Below are 16010 nucleotides of genomic sequence, written 5' to 3'. Positions count from 1 at the left end.
ATAATGCTACCTCGCGTGCTTCACTTAGGGGCCTCAGGGAATACGGTCAGGTGAGTGACGCGAATTTCTCGCGTTCGGCGTTCGGTCACGCGTGGGGTCACGGCAGGGTGGTCACACGTTCGTTCTTCAGCTTCAACCACCAGCTTCCTTCGCTCGTCACAGACGGCCACTTCAAGACCTCGACTTCGACGCAATTCTCCACGTCGGCGCTGCAAGTTTCTGACCAAATTACGCAGGATGTGGTCGAAGCTCAGCAATGCCCTCGGTAGGCATCGACATGAATCCGACGCTTCAGCCTCGAGTTCGCAGTCTCAGCGGAGCGAGGTGCTCGACAAAGTCTACGAGCAACACCCAAATCTCTCCGTATTTCATACCCATGAGGAGGAACCTCAAGAGGAGAGCCCAGAGGTGCCATTTCCCAATAATCCTAGCCCGCCGAGTTCGCCGTCAAGACATGGACGAGTAGGTCTGTTCAAACGGCACTCGAGGGTGAGGGACGACGACTCGATACGAGCCCCGTCGCCTTTGCTTGGATTTCCAAAGAAGGTCAGATCTACACTCAATCTCAGACATAATAGTGCGTTCTTCTTCCAATGTGATCTCCACGGTGCTAATGAATCTCAGATTCTCAACAATCACTTTCTCGTGCGTCTGGTGATGCAGCGCGTGCATCACAGGATACTCTTTCTAGAGCCTCAGTAGACTTGCTTTCCCCATCTGAAGTGAAGCCACCCCCTCGAACTTCCTCTCGAAGTATGTTCGGGTCGTCCAGAGACATCTCTTTTGAATCGACCGACTCCTCATCTAGCAGCAAAGGCCCCCTGCAAATATCCACCAATATTCCCCGTAACACTCCGTCTCCCCTCGTCGTTGACACCAAGCTGGGGTCTGTAAGGTCTATTCTTCGTGGGCCGAACACACCTGGCACAGGTCAGAACGTTAGGTTCTTCTCAAGAGATGCGTACAAGGTTCTCAGCCCTGAGAACTCTGTGGACTCTGAAGCATCACACCCTGCGCCGTCCACTGAGCTCTTCGACCGTCTGCAACGTGCGCGGCCAGCGCTGGACGAGCCACCTCGCTCTGCATTGTCCCCGAAGTCTTCTCGACCTTCTCTAGCAGAGGTGTTCTCTCCAATGTCGGATTCATCAAAGCTGGAGCTTCCAAGCAGAGACCAAACGAACCTATTCGACATTTCGCAAGGCTTGGAACTCCCACCTATACCATCCGACCTCGACATTAATATTGAAGAACCAGACATGGAACCCCCTGGGTCTCATTCCGATACTGGAATGTTGACTTCGACTCCGTTCAAACAGGCGAAGCCCAAGGAAGAGTTTGTAATCGAAGCACCAGTCGACGATACTATATTCCATTCGCTCGAGAAATCCCCCGAACTTCCCCCGGTGCTGCACGACCGCAGTCAATCATTCAGCTTTGGTCAAACCGTCTTCTTCTCGATGAACCAAGAACAGGCGGGCAAGGTAGCTACGGCGACGGCTGACAACAAATCCCAAGGTTCACCAGCGAACTCCTCACCAATGATGAGGAATCGAAGCCGTGCCATGAGTGACACTGTATTCCAGAATATGATGCGCTCTCCCCCTCCTAAACACCCCGAAGCCGATATCAACGACGAGCAGTCTTCCGACTTAGTTGTTTACTCGGCACCGAAACCCGAGCCAGATCCATTCAGCGCCAATGCGAACACCTACTACACCCCTCAGACTCTGATTCCAACAACTCCGCCCCAAGGACCGCCAAAACACGCCCGCAAGTCATCCAAGGAAGAAGGCATCATTGCCTCGCTTCAGACTCAGTTAACGCTGCAAACCGAGCTTTGCTCACAGTACGAAACCGACTTGCATGCGCGCGACGAACTGGTGGATATACTCAACAAGAAATTGACTGATCTCGAGAAGGAAGATGCTAAACGTCGGAACGTGCTACGTAATTGGAAGAAGAAGGTCGCCGAGCTCGAGAAGGCTTGTCGTTATCTCGAAGAGGAAGTCGAGGGGTCTCGGCAGGCAAGCTTCGAACGAAGCATTATGGACGAAGCCAGTGGCGAGGCTTTACGAATGCTTCATCGACAAATTGCCGGCCTCGAACGGGAGAAGTCTGATTGGGAACGGCGGGAGGCCAACCTTCAAGCTGAAGTTGTGGGTTTGGAGGAACAGATGAGAGCTCGTGATGAAGAACTCGCAAGACTTCGGGAAGTCGGTCAGAACCAACGCGAACTGCAAGAGGGTATCCTTGGTATATCTCAGCAATGGGAGCAGATGGGCAACACGAGCATCGGTACATTGGACGATACTATAATGCGTAAGATCAACGCTGCCGCCGATGGTGATCCGGAGAGAGAGGCTGAAGCCGCCGAGCAGTTGCGTGTTGTCCAGCTGGCTTGGGAGGCTGAAAGGGCTGAGCTCGTCATCAGGACCGAAAACATGCAGGTTGAGAAGACCGCGTTGGAGGACAAGTTAACCGAGACCATGGATCAGTTACACACGCGGGACGAGGAGTATCAGACTCTGAAGTCAGAGCTCGAAGCTCAATGGCAACATACTGAGAAGATGTCCGAAAGCCTGCAAGGTTTACAACTCGAGCGCAATGAGTTGGAGCTGGAGAGAGACACGCTGAAAAGCAGGCTTGAAGATCTCGAGCAGCAACTCGCTACCACTGGTTCAGATATGGTTCAGATTGACGCTCTGAAGAGAGACCTTGCAGACATGGAGCAGCGGTACGCGGACTTGGAGGCAGAACGAGAGGAACAACATGGGGAGTTTGAAGCCGAGTTCCAACAAGTCTCAGAAGCGAAACACGCTCTCGAAGCTGAGAAAGAGGAGGTATGTTACCTGCGAGTGTTATCGTATCTTTACTAATGTCTCCCTGCAGCTCGAAGACATCATTCGACAGGAGCAAGAGCACGCTGAGGAGCTAACATTGGTGCTTCAAGAACGTGACAACCAACTGGAGCAAACGCAAGAACAATGCGAACGTCTTCAGCATGAACTACATGACCGTGACGACCGCATCACCGAACTGACGAGAGAACATACCCATGCCCTGAGCAACGTGAGCCGCCTCGAAGGGCTCATCCGCCAGCGCGACAACGAGATAGACGAGTACTCCAAGCGCATCCTGGAGCGTGAATCTGAAGCGTCGGCTCTTCGGGAACAGATGACGAACATGAAGCGCGAGCAGACTCGGGTAGTTGACGATCGGACGAGAGAACTGCAAGATGTCCTTCGACAAGAAAGCGAGTCACGATCTCGCATGGAGACCCTGATCAAAGAGAGGACTGAAGCGACCTTCGAAGCGAGCACCTTGAAAGGACGTGTTGATGCGCTGTCGGCCGAGTTAGAGAAACTGCGTCGTCACGTTCACGAATTGCAGCAAGAGAGTGCAGATAAGGAGGTGAAGATAGTCCAGCTGAACAAAGCGCGGGCACAGGATAAGGAGGATATGCAGGGGTTGAATATCGCCCTCGATTCTAAACAGCAAGAACTCGAATTGGTGAGTGGTTCTGTTTCGGGAATTCGTTCGGGATTCTCATTTGCCACTTCAGATCAAACGCAAGATGGGTGTCCGCGGTACCGCTGGGAGCACTCCGGCGCAACCATCGAAGACAGCGCACCACCGACGGGATTCGTCTGCATTCTCGACGCCCAGCATATCTCGACCGTCTTCAAGGCCGCCCTCTGTAATATCAGAGTCGGGATTGAGTATCAAAGAACGCAAGATCACTGATACTCCCGCTGCTTCGGCGAAGATACCCGCTCTCGGTAAGAGCATTCGGGCTAATAGCACTGCGACGCCGTCGATTGCCAGTAAGACCAGTCGAGGCATAGAGGGCTCTATGGGGCCGCCGCCCAACAAACGGCTCTCTCTTGCTGGAACACCAACTCCTAGTGGTAGAGTGTCTTCGCTATCTCGAAAGTCATCGATTGGTCCAGGACCTTCAGCATTCCCCGTTCCGCCAACACACAAACCCCTTCGTCGTATATCCTCCACTAGTTCTGAGAAAGATCATTCACCGCCTGATACACGATCTCTTCTCGCCAACGTGAAGCTTAGACCCGTTAAGAAGGTGGATCCGGACACAAGCAGGTCTCCGCCACAACAAAACAAAGAAAATGTCGAATCCACTCCACGAGCCATCCCCGCCTGAGCACCATGGCCCACCCATGTATCATATCTTTCGTTCGTCTCCGTATATTTATAATCTGTGCTTTGCTTTGCGACTTGCTGTGACTTGCGCGCTGCCTTGGTGAACGATGTGGGCGTACGTAGAAATGGACTAGCATCTATATCATGTTTATTTACCTGTACGTACACAACAAGCAAATGTACTTTATGCATTCCTGCTCTCGTCATCAATTACATCGTTCAACCTTTGTCTCATCTTCCCTGTTCTTCGTCAACACACCGGATGGGGCAACTTTGATTTTGATTCAAACCACGTGACAACTGTCACGCGTTCCGCAGCTCCCTTCAATACTCCCTTCCTCATCCAAGTCCTTATTCGAGTCGCGAAAGTGGATTCCGTTTCATCCATATCGTTCATCCAGAACCAGCGTAATCATGCCTGAGCTACTAGAGTAGCTCAAGATTCACAATGCCTACCACTGGGACTTACTTTGGGGGCAGACCCAATACTTTTCTGCGCAAATAGCGCAGCAGTTCTCATCGTATAAACGAAACCCCAGACAAGGACGAGGCAGCATGCGCCTGAACACGAAGCCGATACCAAACGGGACACAGGTAATCCCCACAACGATAGGCCGCGACTAGAGATCGTCTACTACAATAAGAAGCCCTCGAAAATGCACGATCACATTCATGACTTCGTTGGCATATTTATACATGGCGCAGTGTCTTCAGGATGTATATTCCTCCTCTTCTCTCATTGCTTTCAACGGTGGCCACGCGTTCGGGTTCAAGGCAGACGATAAGATACGATGCGCTGCTTAGACAATATCTTAACCTACTGCCAAATCCATCCCCGCCAAAGGCTCGTACGCAACAAAGGTTAGTATTTGCACGTTGAGACGAAAACCCGACGTAACGCCTAGGTCGTTTCGCAAAAAAGAACAGTCGACAGTCTGGTCCGCGACGAGGTTAGTAAGTCTTTTCTCGTTGAGGTAGTAAACTTACGTACCGCCTGGGCGAGTTCACAAGAATAACAGCGGGCATTCTGTCGCGTATCGGTTAGTAAGTCTTTTCTCGTCGACGTGAGGGACATACGTACCGCCGAGGATCACAAACGCGACCTTTCAGGCAACTGCATCTTGGCTCATGCACATCGCCTCCGACCCGCTGGCCTCGGAACAGCGACGAGAGTACACAGATTCTTGGCGAGTGCGAAGCGTTTGCCCTCTTGACACCCTCTACAACAGCTCGACTGCATAAACTTCACTGATCTCCGGACAGCCACGCACGGTATTCAACACGCCCAAGGCCACAAATGTTCGACCGCCCAAGCAAGTGCACCGCCGCCGTCCAGGCTCATGGATGAACACATACGACACGACGACAGAGACGCAAGCTCAGACGACGAGCCATATGCGGCCCTGGTGCGTATTGTATAGCGATGCGCCATCGCACCTCCGTCTCGCTAGAGATGGGCGGGTGAGTATGGGCGATGGGACAATTCTAGCGGACTTACCTCTAGAAGTTAGAAAGCTAGATGAGAGGAAGAAAGAAAGAGACGGAGAACAAGTTAACGCGCGATCCGCCTTTATATACCCTAGGGCGGGATGTGTTAAGGTTTGTGACGATATGTCTATGTTTGCCTAGGCTTGGGAGGAGGCTTCCCTCCTACATTGGTACTCTCTTCACCTACCCACCACAGTTCCCACGCCCGTGCTCAACATGGTTGCCTCGCACGGGGATGGAGTCCGCGCGGCCATTTTGGCAATTCGCCAAGGCGGCGAGTACCAATTTACTCCCTTGGTCGCTTTTGTCGCTTTTACCCAAGGCGAGACTCTATGTCTCTTTGATGCAACTTAGGTCACGGACATCACCCTCCTGGACTCTCAGTCTGGCGTGGTCGAAGACGGCGAGGTCATCTACGAGAATGCAGTTTCTCGAGCTTGCCACGCGATCGCTTGTTATTCGCCGTTCTTCGAGGTCAGAGTCTGCATCCACTCGCTAATGCACCTGCTCATTTCCTCTACTTGCAGACAATGCAAGAAGTCATGTCCACATCTGCCGTTTTGGCGGAACTCGGAGAGCGTTTCGAAGGAGCGTGCACCGCCCTCCTAAGCAAAACGATTGACCGACGCATTGCAGCAGAGATCTTAATGGTTCGCGGACGCTCAAAAGTTCGGAAACCTTCTCAAGGCCAACACGATCCTTACCACTATTTCTCTCCTCCACGAGTGGAATCCATCCGCGGCCAACCACGTCCTTGCATATATGATTCTTCCCATCGTGCACGCCGTCTACATGCGGTTTACACCTCAATACACTCCGTATGCTCGAACTCCTGCATTTTGCCGTCTCCTCCTTACACATGTTTTCCAGCAGTGACCTTCGGTTGAATGTTCACGGTATCTTCTTACCCAACCACATACTATCCAGACACATTCCCGCCACCTCACAGATCGGCATCCCGGAAAGCTTACACTCGCTTAGTCCTAGCATCAGATTTTTCCGTGCCCCCATGGTTGCTCCTTCGCATGCTCTAACTACCGTTAAGATAAATCCTGGTGCCGTGTTCTTAAGTCCTGTCGCAGGTCGACGCGAAGGTGATACGCCGCAGGCTCGATCATCAACCGTAACCCTCGGAAAGAGACAGTGGTCGACAACACCTTTGCAGCGAAGACAAAAAAGAACAACAATGAGAATACCACCGCTGGTGGGCATTTCTGGCGAAGTCGAAAGTTCCTCTATCAGAATTGATTGCAGATTTTGTACACATCTACCTACAGTCGTTGACTGCAAGACATAGTATATATATTGGGATTTGCCCGATCTTTTGTCCTTTGCCAAGCACGCGGGCTCCATTGGCTGGGTACCTCTCCTGCGGCATTTGAGTGCATTCTTACTTGGGCAATAATCCACCTGCGACGCGTTCCTGAGACACCCGCCAACCAGACTCAATGGACGCCCTACAAGCTTTCATCGCCTCTCCAGAGTACTCGCCAGAGCCACTGAAAATTCCATATCGCCCTGTAGACCAAGCTGACGCGTGGTTAATGATGCAGGAGCGAAGGTCATCATTGCCGGTCATGATCACACCGTTGTGTAGACGCTTCCACTTCGTGACGAGGGCGGTAGGAGACTTCGGACATAATACTGGAAATATGATAATGAAAGGGACCCGCATAGCCCGCTCGGTAACTACGAGCCTATTCAAAACTGGACCATCTCAATTTCATGACTTTGCATGAAGACACCATGGAAAGGCGAATATCACAGGGATGAGACATTGGGAACTGGGAAGCGCAACGGCGGATGCAGCATCAACTGGGATGCAAGTGGTCGGTCATCCAAGCAGGGCCAAACAGCGGGGTCCATAACGAGACAAGAGTGCAACAAAGGCGGGTCATGTCAGCAGCTTCGGAACCAAACATAGCATCAGTATACAAGAGAGGATTCTCCACAAGCGTTGCTCAATCCTGAACCACCCTCGTAAGTATCTGCCACCCGCCTTGCCTCGTATCCTGCTCATCCCATCTCCTCAGCACGATCGGCCTCTGGGGAAAGGTTGCAAGGCGCAGGTTTATGGCGAGTGAATCGCAGTAGTCCTGGGATTTCTTAACATCTCCTGGGATTCCTACACACGAACTGTATACATATACAGCGAGCGACCCTATTACCTGATCCCTCGCCCCACTTCCCGCAGTGGTCACCGATTCTCGTGTGTGCTCGCCCAAGGCCCATGGGTTCTGCGGCGGGCGAAGAGCATTGGTCGTACTTCTGCGGCTGTGGGGGGTTCCGTCCAGAGTGCGCGATCAAGCCACGGGGAAGAGTTGAATGTGCTGCGCCGCCGGCCGCGCACCGTCGAGGTCATCGCCCGAGCAATAGGGCGTTCCCTCGGCGGCGCGGTGTCCTAAGCCGGCCGGGTTCCAGGCGATGTGTATTGGGTACAATCGTCCGAACTGCGACAACACCGGTCGTCGTCGGTGAGCTCGTCTACAATTTTCGACCACGGCAGCTTTGTTAATCGATGGTCTTCACGGATTGCCAAAGGGTATGCTGGAATGTGGATATCTGTATCGGGGTGACCCCGCCAAAGAGTGCAGCCCCTTCCTCGACAACAGAAGATTTACTTATACCATTGAGGCCGGCTTTCCGAATGTTTTGGCTTTGCTTGAGCCGAAGTGACAACGGTGTAAGTTGCGTAAATGTAGGGTAGATTGCCTTATCGATGTAGCCTGCGTTGAGCCGTGCCAAACGTTGTGATGTTTACTCTGCTCTGGACCTCCAGCTGGCTCCCTGAGTATCGTTCATACCATAATTCACGAGTTCGCCATCACACGCAGCAACTCAAATCCATGCCACTCACTAGATATAGACGGATCGAATATCGTCTCTATGGCCTGCCATTATCACGATGACCCCTTTGGTATTTCCAAACGAACCTACGCAAACATAGGTAGACTCGATATGTATCACTTGCGCACTGAATCTACATCCTTCACAAAAGGCTTATTGTCCATCTGCAGAAGCGCGTTAATTTAGTTTTTGGTTGAAACGAGAACGCTCACGAAGTGGGTACGTTCACGGCCACCTCTTTTACTTGCAAAGGTAATGTCGCAGGTCCATCGGTAACAAGGGTCACTCTGCGTTCATCATCAGTCGAGGACACGATACATCTCAAAAGACAACTCACCGCGCATCGAAAACAGCATCGACATCGAGCACACCGTCGTCGACGAACTCCAGAGTAGCGGCAGAGCCTTGCGTGAGGGGCACGTTCGTGATAGCCCCGGAGTTGACGACGCCGCTGCCGCTGAGCGGTACTGCTAGTTCGGGGCTAAAAGTTTTGTGCAGAGCGAAGATTTCTGTGGAGCCGCTAGCGGCGGAGAGATCTACACCGCTGATGGTGACTCCGGTGATGTGGACATTGGGCAAATCGGACGTTGAAGGCGAAACTAGCAAGTAAGTTGAGGTCAGGTCAGGCCCTTGAAGGGTCTCGACGCACGATCGAAATTGAAGTTACTGGTAAGTCATTGTATTATATTAGATCCGAATGCTAAAGAGAAGGAGAGCGGTAGTTACCTGATCTGGTTATTTAGGAAAGACGCCCCCTGTGGTAAAGCTCGTTTAGCACGACACGCAGACGATGTTGGGTACACACCGTAAAGTGAGTATTGGTGTTGGTGACGTGTAGATTCAGAAGTAATCCTGGGAGCTGCCTCGACTGAAGTCCATCGCCTGCCGCTTGCAGGACGTGGACAAAGACAACGGTCAAGATGGTAGTAAGATCCATAAGGAGCATCGTGGATTCGAGAGGTCGCGTGGGGTCGAGACGAGCCACCAAGGTTCTTATACATTTAGTAGATACGCCGTTAACATTCTATGTAACGATCAGGACAAGCGTCTGGGAAGTTCGACCGGGGACGTGATGGCATGCGACCAAAGATGCAATCGAGACCATCGATGAGGATGTACAAGGGACATCGTGGGTTTGACGTCCCGGGTTCGGAGTGAGTTCAGGTCCCAGAGACTAGAATTCTTCGGAAACATCATCCGTTGGGAAGTCGCTTGTCACGAAAGCCAGGCACGACTCTTATATCAGAGAATCGACTAGAGGGTTCGCTGCATTTCGTTCGTAAATGGCATTGCTTGTCTTTGAGAGCGAACTTAGGTTAATGAGAGTAAGGGCGGCGTGACTAAGGGCGAGTTCATGGGTCACACTCACGTGCATAAGTCACACATGCTGCATGAAGTTTGAACGCGCCACGGCGCAGGCCAGGTGTCTTCACTCATCAACATCCCGTCGTTTCAATGGCAGAAGAGGTGCGCTCCATTATTCTGCACTCAACGGATCCTGACTGGCGGTACCCATCTCAGAGTGCACACATTGCCAAACGACAACGGGTTATGGCCCCGCCGGATGGCTTCTCTAAATCGGTCACCAAACGTAAAGTAAGGCCAGCGCCACAATCACTGCCCAAAATACAGGATTTTGCTTCTGCTTTTGGTGATGTTCTTGCTGGTCCTTCGACTTCTTCTGGGTCAGCGTCTGGACAACGCAAAATGCGCAGGGTCGACCACCCGTTCGCTTTTGATGGCGCGAAGGCAGCTTCAATTCAGCCACCTACCACAATGCGGGGTCTACCTACGACGGCTTCCCGAGTCCAACCCTCGGACTCAACACTTTCTGTGAATGATCCAATGCGTTTTCAATCGTCTTCGGTGAACAGCAAACCCCCTAGACCAAAGGCTGATAACCTGCATCCGAAAAACCTTCGTATTCTACTGAAGCCTCAGGGACTAGATGACTCGCGAGACAAGGTCTACATGAAGAGGGCATTGATAACTCCACCGAACCTATCTTTGGAAAGCTCAATGGCTTCAGGGTCCAAGAAACCGCTGTCACGCAAGCTCCCGGATCCTCCTCCGTTGCCTGCTCCCGAGGCACCGCCACCGACTACACCCAAACGTCTTCGTACTATCAATACCACGAGGATGGCTCTTGTAACCGATCCTACTAGCTCTGATGGAGCCGCCGAACTGCTCTCTTTGTTTCTGCAGGACAAGAAATACACATTTGCGAAGAAGTCAGGAGCTGCAGCTGCAGAAGATGAGGCCAATCGCGGTGTGAATCTCAGCCCCGAGAAACGAGGCAAAGGCGGTCCAAAGTTCACACGTGGCGGCCTTGCGGAGCGAGCCAGTCAACTCTTTTCGCAAACACATACGTCTATCTCACTTTGGCAAAGGGAGACAGAAATCCTCTATCGATCGTCGCCGACCTCCCTTGTACCTGACTTACGTCTTAAAATAACCCGCATTCTCCATGCCCCTGGGCCCAACTTGACGACATACTGTGGATTGGCTGAGTGCACACGGCTGAACCGAGAAGTGGCGCCGCAACTACTTCCCAGTACACCTTTCTTTCTCGGTCCATCTAAACGTACTGAGACGCCCTATCTGGTCCTCTTCTCCTTCACTCAACCTCCGCTTGCCTATTCTGCCGACCTTGGGATCCGAACGGCTACACGGTTTACCGAAGGTCGGGAAGTGCTCGTATGGCGACCTTGGCAAGAAGCGAACGTCACGTTTGAACAAATGTCTAATGTTTCCGGAGACTCAGATACCAGATCCGAGGAGGCTCGAAAGGTCCTATTCTGTTCTCGGTTTATGATTAAAACATAAGTCGCGCACTGTACGTAATGCCCTTCTCAAATAACACCAGTCTAACCAAGACTCGTTTGCAAAAGTGCACTGCGTTAGCTTCCCTGTCGTGCATGTATCGGGTGCTATTGTATTCACGGAACTCGCATGGATGAACAGGTCGAAGACGGCATTCTATTTGCAACCCTCCTTCCCCCCATGCTCCGATTGCCGTAAGACTTGCAATTTGACCACATCCAGTACCATCCCAGACGGCGTCGACCCACGTCAGCCTGCAACACCTTCTAATCAGATGGATAGCACGGAAATACCGTCGGGCCATGGGTCCATAGGCAGGTCTAGACTAGCCACAGGGATGGACAGGCTGGGAGGCAAAGCATTTTTTCCTCACGGATGGAAGTCCGCCGTCACTTTGCACATTCGACAGTCACCGCGGGAGTCGTCGGCTTGTCTTAGTGGATAAAAGGACGGCTTCGTTTAGGCAGCGACTTTCACAGCGACAGGCTACGTTGCGAAGATGCGGTTTGGACAAGCATCGTCAATCGTCTTAGGCCTGTTGTCCTTCGTTTCAGGCGCCCCGTTGGAACAGACCGTCGAAAGCAGACAGCTCATTCCTACTGGTCTTGTCAATTTAAATTTCACGCGTCTTAACGCGCACTTTGACGTGAGTCTGTGGAGTCAAATCACTCGCTACAGCGTACTTAACGCTCCTCTAGCTCTTAACTCTGCTCACCAACACCGCACAGTAGGTGATGGCTCGCTGGCATCATCAATTCATCTTATTCACACTCTCTTATCAGCGTCGACTTCGATAGTTGGTTATATTTCTTGCCGAGGGTCCCATAACTAACACACATTCTAGTCTCCCCAATCATCCCAAATTTGTCCCTTCTTGTGGGGGTCAGCATTACGAACATAACACTCTCTGCAGGTATCTCTGGAACAGAGTATATCTCCTTCACGCATGACTTTGATACCCCGCTCGCCGTGCCTCTGACTGGTACTGTCAACTCCGGCACTATCAGTGGGGTATCCCTCACGCAAGGTGCTCTCCCGACGCTCCTCAACGCCTTTCCCAGCAAAACCTTGGATATTTTCAGTGCTGGTGTCAGCATGAAGTGAGTGGCTACTCCATACGAGATCGCGTCCAGCGGGCTAAGCAAGTTACAGGGTGACGATAATCACCCAACCACTGGTGTTACCTCTGTTCTTGCCGCTCACCCAGTTCAATGTCGATGCCACGTAGGTAGCTTCTTCCGTCGTCTGTTCAGTGACTCATCCCCACATAAACAGATGGAGCTTGATATAGGTAGATTCACACTCGATCACCTATATTTCTGTAGAATGGTTCTTGCGTGCCTGGCTTCGTGACACAATCCTTTTGAAGAGCGATGTCAAAGCGCTGATAATCAGATACGTACTTATTAACAATCTGGCCTGAGATCCAGATGATTTCCACCTTCGCCGAACTCATGATGTCCCTTGTGCAATTATCCGAGCCTCGAATGCATTCATAGTCCCATGTCATTCGCTATGAACAGATTCCCGCTGGATTTCCCAGACACTTTCACGTCCCGTCTTCGGTGTTAGGATGTCAGCTACATATATCAGCCACTGGCCCGAGGTATAAGATCTAAGAAGATCGTCCAGTAGTGTCTTATTGCCCCATCCTCGCATCCCGCCACCCATGGATTTGCTTGTCGTACTAGTTGTCCTCTTCGTACATTTGCTCCAGGTAGCTGGTAGTGCAATCCAAGCCAGGCAAATCCCAGGACTACTTCTGAACATTCACATCAGTAACATCACTGCCCACTTCACCGTAAGTGCCCCCATTCGTGTCGCAGAGGTAGTGGACTGAAGTTGTCTGGTGGCTTCAGGGAGCATCTTTGTTGAACAATCAATTGAGGTAACATACCACGTTGCTACCCCTTGACAGCTCATGCTAAGTTCACAACCGTCCTAGCCGCGTTGATTTCAATAGTGCGTGACGGGTTCAAAATATCTGAACTGTCGTAACGCTGAAGCTTTTGGATTGCAGTCTCGCCAATAGTACCCGGGCTATCTATACTCACGTCGGTTGCCATCAAAAGCGTTACTTTGACGGCTGTTAGCGGCACTACAACAATGTTCAAGGTAGAAAAAACCTTTGACCCCGCGGCTGAAGTGCCCCTCAATGGCAGCATCAACTCGGGGATAATGACCAACGTACCCCTCACTCAAGGTTCTGCGGCGACCTTGAGTGCTGTCAATAGTGGTACCCTCACTGCCAACGGGCAATTTGACACACTGTAAGTCACTACATCAGACACATTCAACTTATACTCACTGTTGATTCTGATGTTACAGCGTAACGATCATTACGCAGCCACTCACTCTGCCGTTGCCTCTGACTACAGTAGACGTGCTCGTACCGACCGCGTAAGTCGTAGCACCGTTGTATGAGGTAATCGATCTGACGCATTCTCTTTCAGGTGGTCTATCAGTTTCTTCTAATGGACACCCGGTACTTCTGAGGCGCTCTTGTGTAGGGTTTTACAATAGTCAATACAACTCTGTCGAAGTTCCATAGCCTTCATCGTGTAGTTCTCCTCTGAATGCTCGTACTACACCAACGTCTGGCACAAATCAAGTAATCGTGACTGGTACGTCTCCTTGAGCGAGTATCTCCCCAAAGATAACACTTGCAGCTGTCTCGAGCGCGGGGATTGTGAACTCGAAACTCGCCACATGGGCTATATTCTCCAAGTCGATATCTGATACCCCAAGCAAATCGTATGGTTGGCAACTAGATAGCAAAACCACCTTCGGCACTGTCCCAGAACGTGAAGTAGTGTTCCCCCTTCCCAGCAACTGTAGTATGTTTCTGAGACAGTCGATTTGCCAGGGGCTGCGGTCGGCGTTGCGCATGGTAAAGATGATGGCGGTCGGTGAGTACGGAGAAAGGGAAGGAAATTGATGGGAATAAACGATGTGCTGCATCTTCGCCCGCTTCCCGATGGCGGATGCGAACGCTGTATAAGAAGCGCCCTTCGTGTTACGGAGTAGCCCATTGGCGGTGCGAAGTACGTCTTCTGCGTCGTCTACAGCGCGATTCAAGCTCTCCATGATTGGCGTAAATAAGAGAACCGTGTCAGTGCTGCTGAGAGGGAGAACACTGGGAGGGTTTCTGATAATGGTGGTGGAGCGTTGATAGCCCTGTTGGCTGATGAGCTTGTTCTCGTCCAGAAGCTGGGACCAAATGGCTGTAAATGCCTCGTCGGGACTGCTTGGGGATAAGAAGTCATCCCATGATCCAGCGAAATCTCGCTTGAGTTGTTCGATTCGGCGAGTGCTTTTCTGAAGCTCATCGATCCTCAATTCACCAGATCGAACGGCCTCCCAAACCAATTCTACAGCGCCGATCTGTTTATCAAGGGTATGGCAAATCATGGCGATGTCGGCACCCGCCTTCAACGACTCTAAAGCAGCGCGCTCGGAACCGTAAGTTTCCATAACTGCATCCATTTCGAGGCAATCTGTGACAATAACGCCGTTGTACTGCATTTCTGTGCGGAGTAGATCTGTAGTTATTTGTCTTGAGAGAGAAGCAGGGACTAGGCTGCCGGTGATCTCAGGAAGGGCTACGTGGGCTGTCATTATGCTTGGGATTTCAGAGGAGATGAGTCGCTGGAATGGGATGAGCTCGTTGGCGTAGAGGTCGTGCCGTGACTTCGAGATGACTGGGAGGGCAAGGTGCGAGTCGACGTTGGTATCGCCGTGTCCCGGAAAATGTTTAGCACAGGGAGCTACCGAAGCCTGAATTAGTCCATTGGAGACAGCTTGCACGAAGCCAGAGACTTTGTGAGGGTCTTGACAAAATAGCATGTATGAATCAGTTAGATTGCAGTTCGTCAAATCCTTACTCACCGTCTCCATAAGAACGGACGCCTGTTACTAGTCAGCCCTCATAAATTCGGTAGTATTCTAATTTCTGAACTCACCGATGACAGGGTTGTGTGGATTTGAGTTGACATCTGCCACTGGGCTGTAGGCCCAATGTACGCCAACACTCGCTAGCTCTTTTCCGCTTGCATTGGTCACCTTCTCAGCCAGATCAGTCGACCCAGTTGCTGCCAATGCCATTGCACCTGGGCTACCCACAATCCAGTCAGAGATTGGCTAGCGGACGCTATGGGTAAATGCAGGCTTACAATTGCGTTCCAGTCGTCGGAGACACCAACCCTTCGTGATCATATTAGCTAGACGATGTACTGTGATCACACCCACCAACCGTTTTCTTGATCAGTTCCAATGAGGATTGGTGTAAGATGTCCGACTTCCTTCGCTAGTGTCTGAATTTCACGGACAAGCTGCCGGGTCTGAACGCCATCTACCATACGCAATCAACTGGCTCGGGGAAGTGCACACGCAGTCGGTGGAATATGTACCTCTGATGTTCCTCTTCATCAGGATCAAGTGCCCCACATGGTAATCTCGTATAAGCCGCCGCAAGTCCTCATCCAAGTCTGTTCCAATAAAACCGAAGACAAAGTGCTGGCCTATTTCTTTCTTTCGCTCGTCAGTCAGCTCGACGGAGGACATCGCTGCTCTAGCTGGGGCGAAACGAAAGAGCCGTCAGTGAGAAAGCTTACGACCGCTACCAAAATGGCCTGAAATAGCCAATCGAGCTCACGCAGCGACATACTTGCGACCGTATGTATATGGTC

The 16010-nt window shown here is 51.5% G+C and overlaps 6 protein-coding genes across 6 annotated transcripts; 4 read left to right on the top strand and 2 right to left on the bottom strand.

Moving 5' to 3' along the window:
* Window positions 1-237: 237 nt before the first annotated feature.
* On the top strand, window positions 238-4165 carry PC9H_011351 (uncharacterized protein; the record flags this gene model as incomplete). The annotated part of the gene is made up of 4 exons (XM_036780836.1): window positions 238-577; window positions 625-2840; window positions 2890-3510; window positions 3563-4165. 4 exons carry the CDS (start codon window positions 238-240, stop codon window positions 4163-4165), a joined length of 3780 nt encoding a protein of 1259 aa, XP_036626691.1.
* A 4542-nt stretch (window positions 4166-8707) lies between these two features.
* Window positions 8708-9445, bottom strand: PC9H_011350 (uncharacterized protein; the record flags this gene model as incomplete). Its single annotated transcript, XM_036780835.1, has 5 exons — window positions 8708-8786; window positions 8837-9098; window positions 9149-9165; window positions 9226-9254; window positions 9305-9445. The coding sequence occupies 5 exons, from the start codon at window positions 9443-9445 to the stop codon at window positions 8708-8710; spliced, it is 528 nt and encodes a 175-aa protein (XP_036626690.1).
* Window positions 9446-9954: 509 nt separating this feature from the next.
* Window positions 9955-11325, top strand: PC9H_011349 (uncharacterized protein; the record flags this gene model as incomplete). The annotated part of the gene is made up of 1 exon (XM_036780834.1): window positions 9955-11325. The coding sequence occupies one exon, from the start codon at window positions 9955-9957 to the stop codon at window positions 11323-11325; it is 1371 nt and encodes a 456-aa protein (XP_036626689.1).
* A 496-nt stretch (window positions 11326-11821) lies between these two features.
* PC9H_011348 (uncharacterized protein) lies at window positions 11822-12613 on the top strand (the record flags this gene model as incomplete). Its single annotated transcript, XM_036780833.1, has 6 exons — window positions 11822-11968; window positions 12021-12049; window positions 12105-12118; window positions 12167-12422; window positions 12475-12546; window positions 12598-12613. The coding sequence occupies 6 exons, from the start codon at window positions 11822-11824 to the stop codon at window positions 12611-12613; spliced, it is 534 nt and encodes a 177-aa protein (XP_036626688.1).
* A 378-nt stretch (window positions 12614-12991) lies between these two features.
* On the top strand, window positions 12992-13797 carry PC9H_011347 (uncharacterized protein; the record flags this gene model as incomplete). Its single annotated transcript, XM_036780832.1, has 6 exons — window positions 12992-13123; window positions 13182-13210; window positions 13268-13284; window positions 13343-13592; window positions 13651-13722; window positions 13776-13797. The coding sequence occupies 6 exons, from the start codon at window positions 12992-12994 to the stop codon at window positions 13795-13797; spliced, it is 522 nt and encodes a 173-aa protein (XP_036626687.1).
* A 132-nt stretch (window positions 13798-13929) lies between these two features.
* On the bottom strand, window positions 13930-15885 carry PC9H_011346 (uncharacterized protein; the record flags this gene model as incomplete). Its single annotated transcript, XM_036780831.1, has 6 exons — window positions 13930-15152; window positions 15211-15231; window positions 15285-15436; window positions 15495-15525; window positions 15575-15673; window positions 15732-15885. The coding sequence occupies 6 exons, from the start codon at window positions 15883-15885 to the stop codon at window positions 13930-13932; spliced, it is 1680 nt and encodes a 559-aa protein (XP_036626686.1).
* Window positions 15886-16010: the final 125 nt, after the last annotated feature.

The sequence above is a fragment of the Pleurotus ostreatus genome (genome assembly GCF_014466165.1).
Source record: "Pleurotus ostreatus strain PC9 chromosome Unknown scaffold_9, whole genome shotgun sequence".
In the NCBI taxonomy this organism is placed as follows: domain Eukaryota; kingdom Fungi; phylum Basidiomycota; class Agaricomycetes; order Agaricales; family Pleurotaceae; genus Pleurotus; species Pleurotus ostreatus.
Note: the sequence above shows the minus strand (reverse complement) of the source record. Positions and strands in the feature narration are given on the sequence as shown.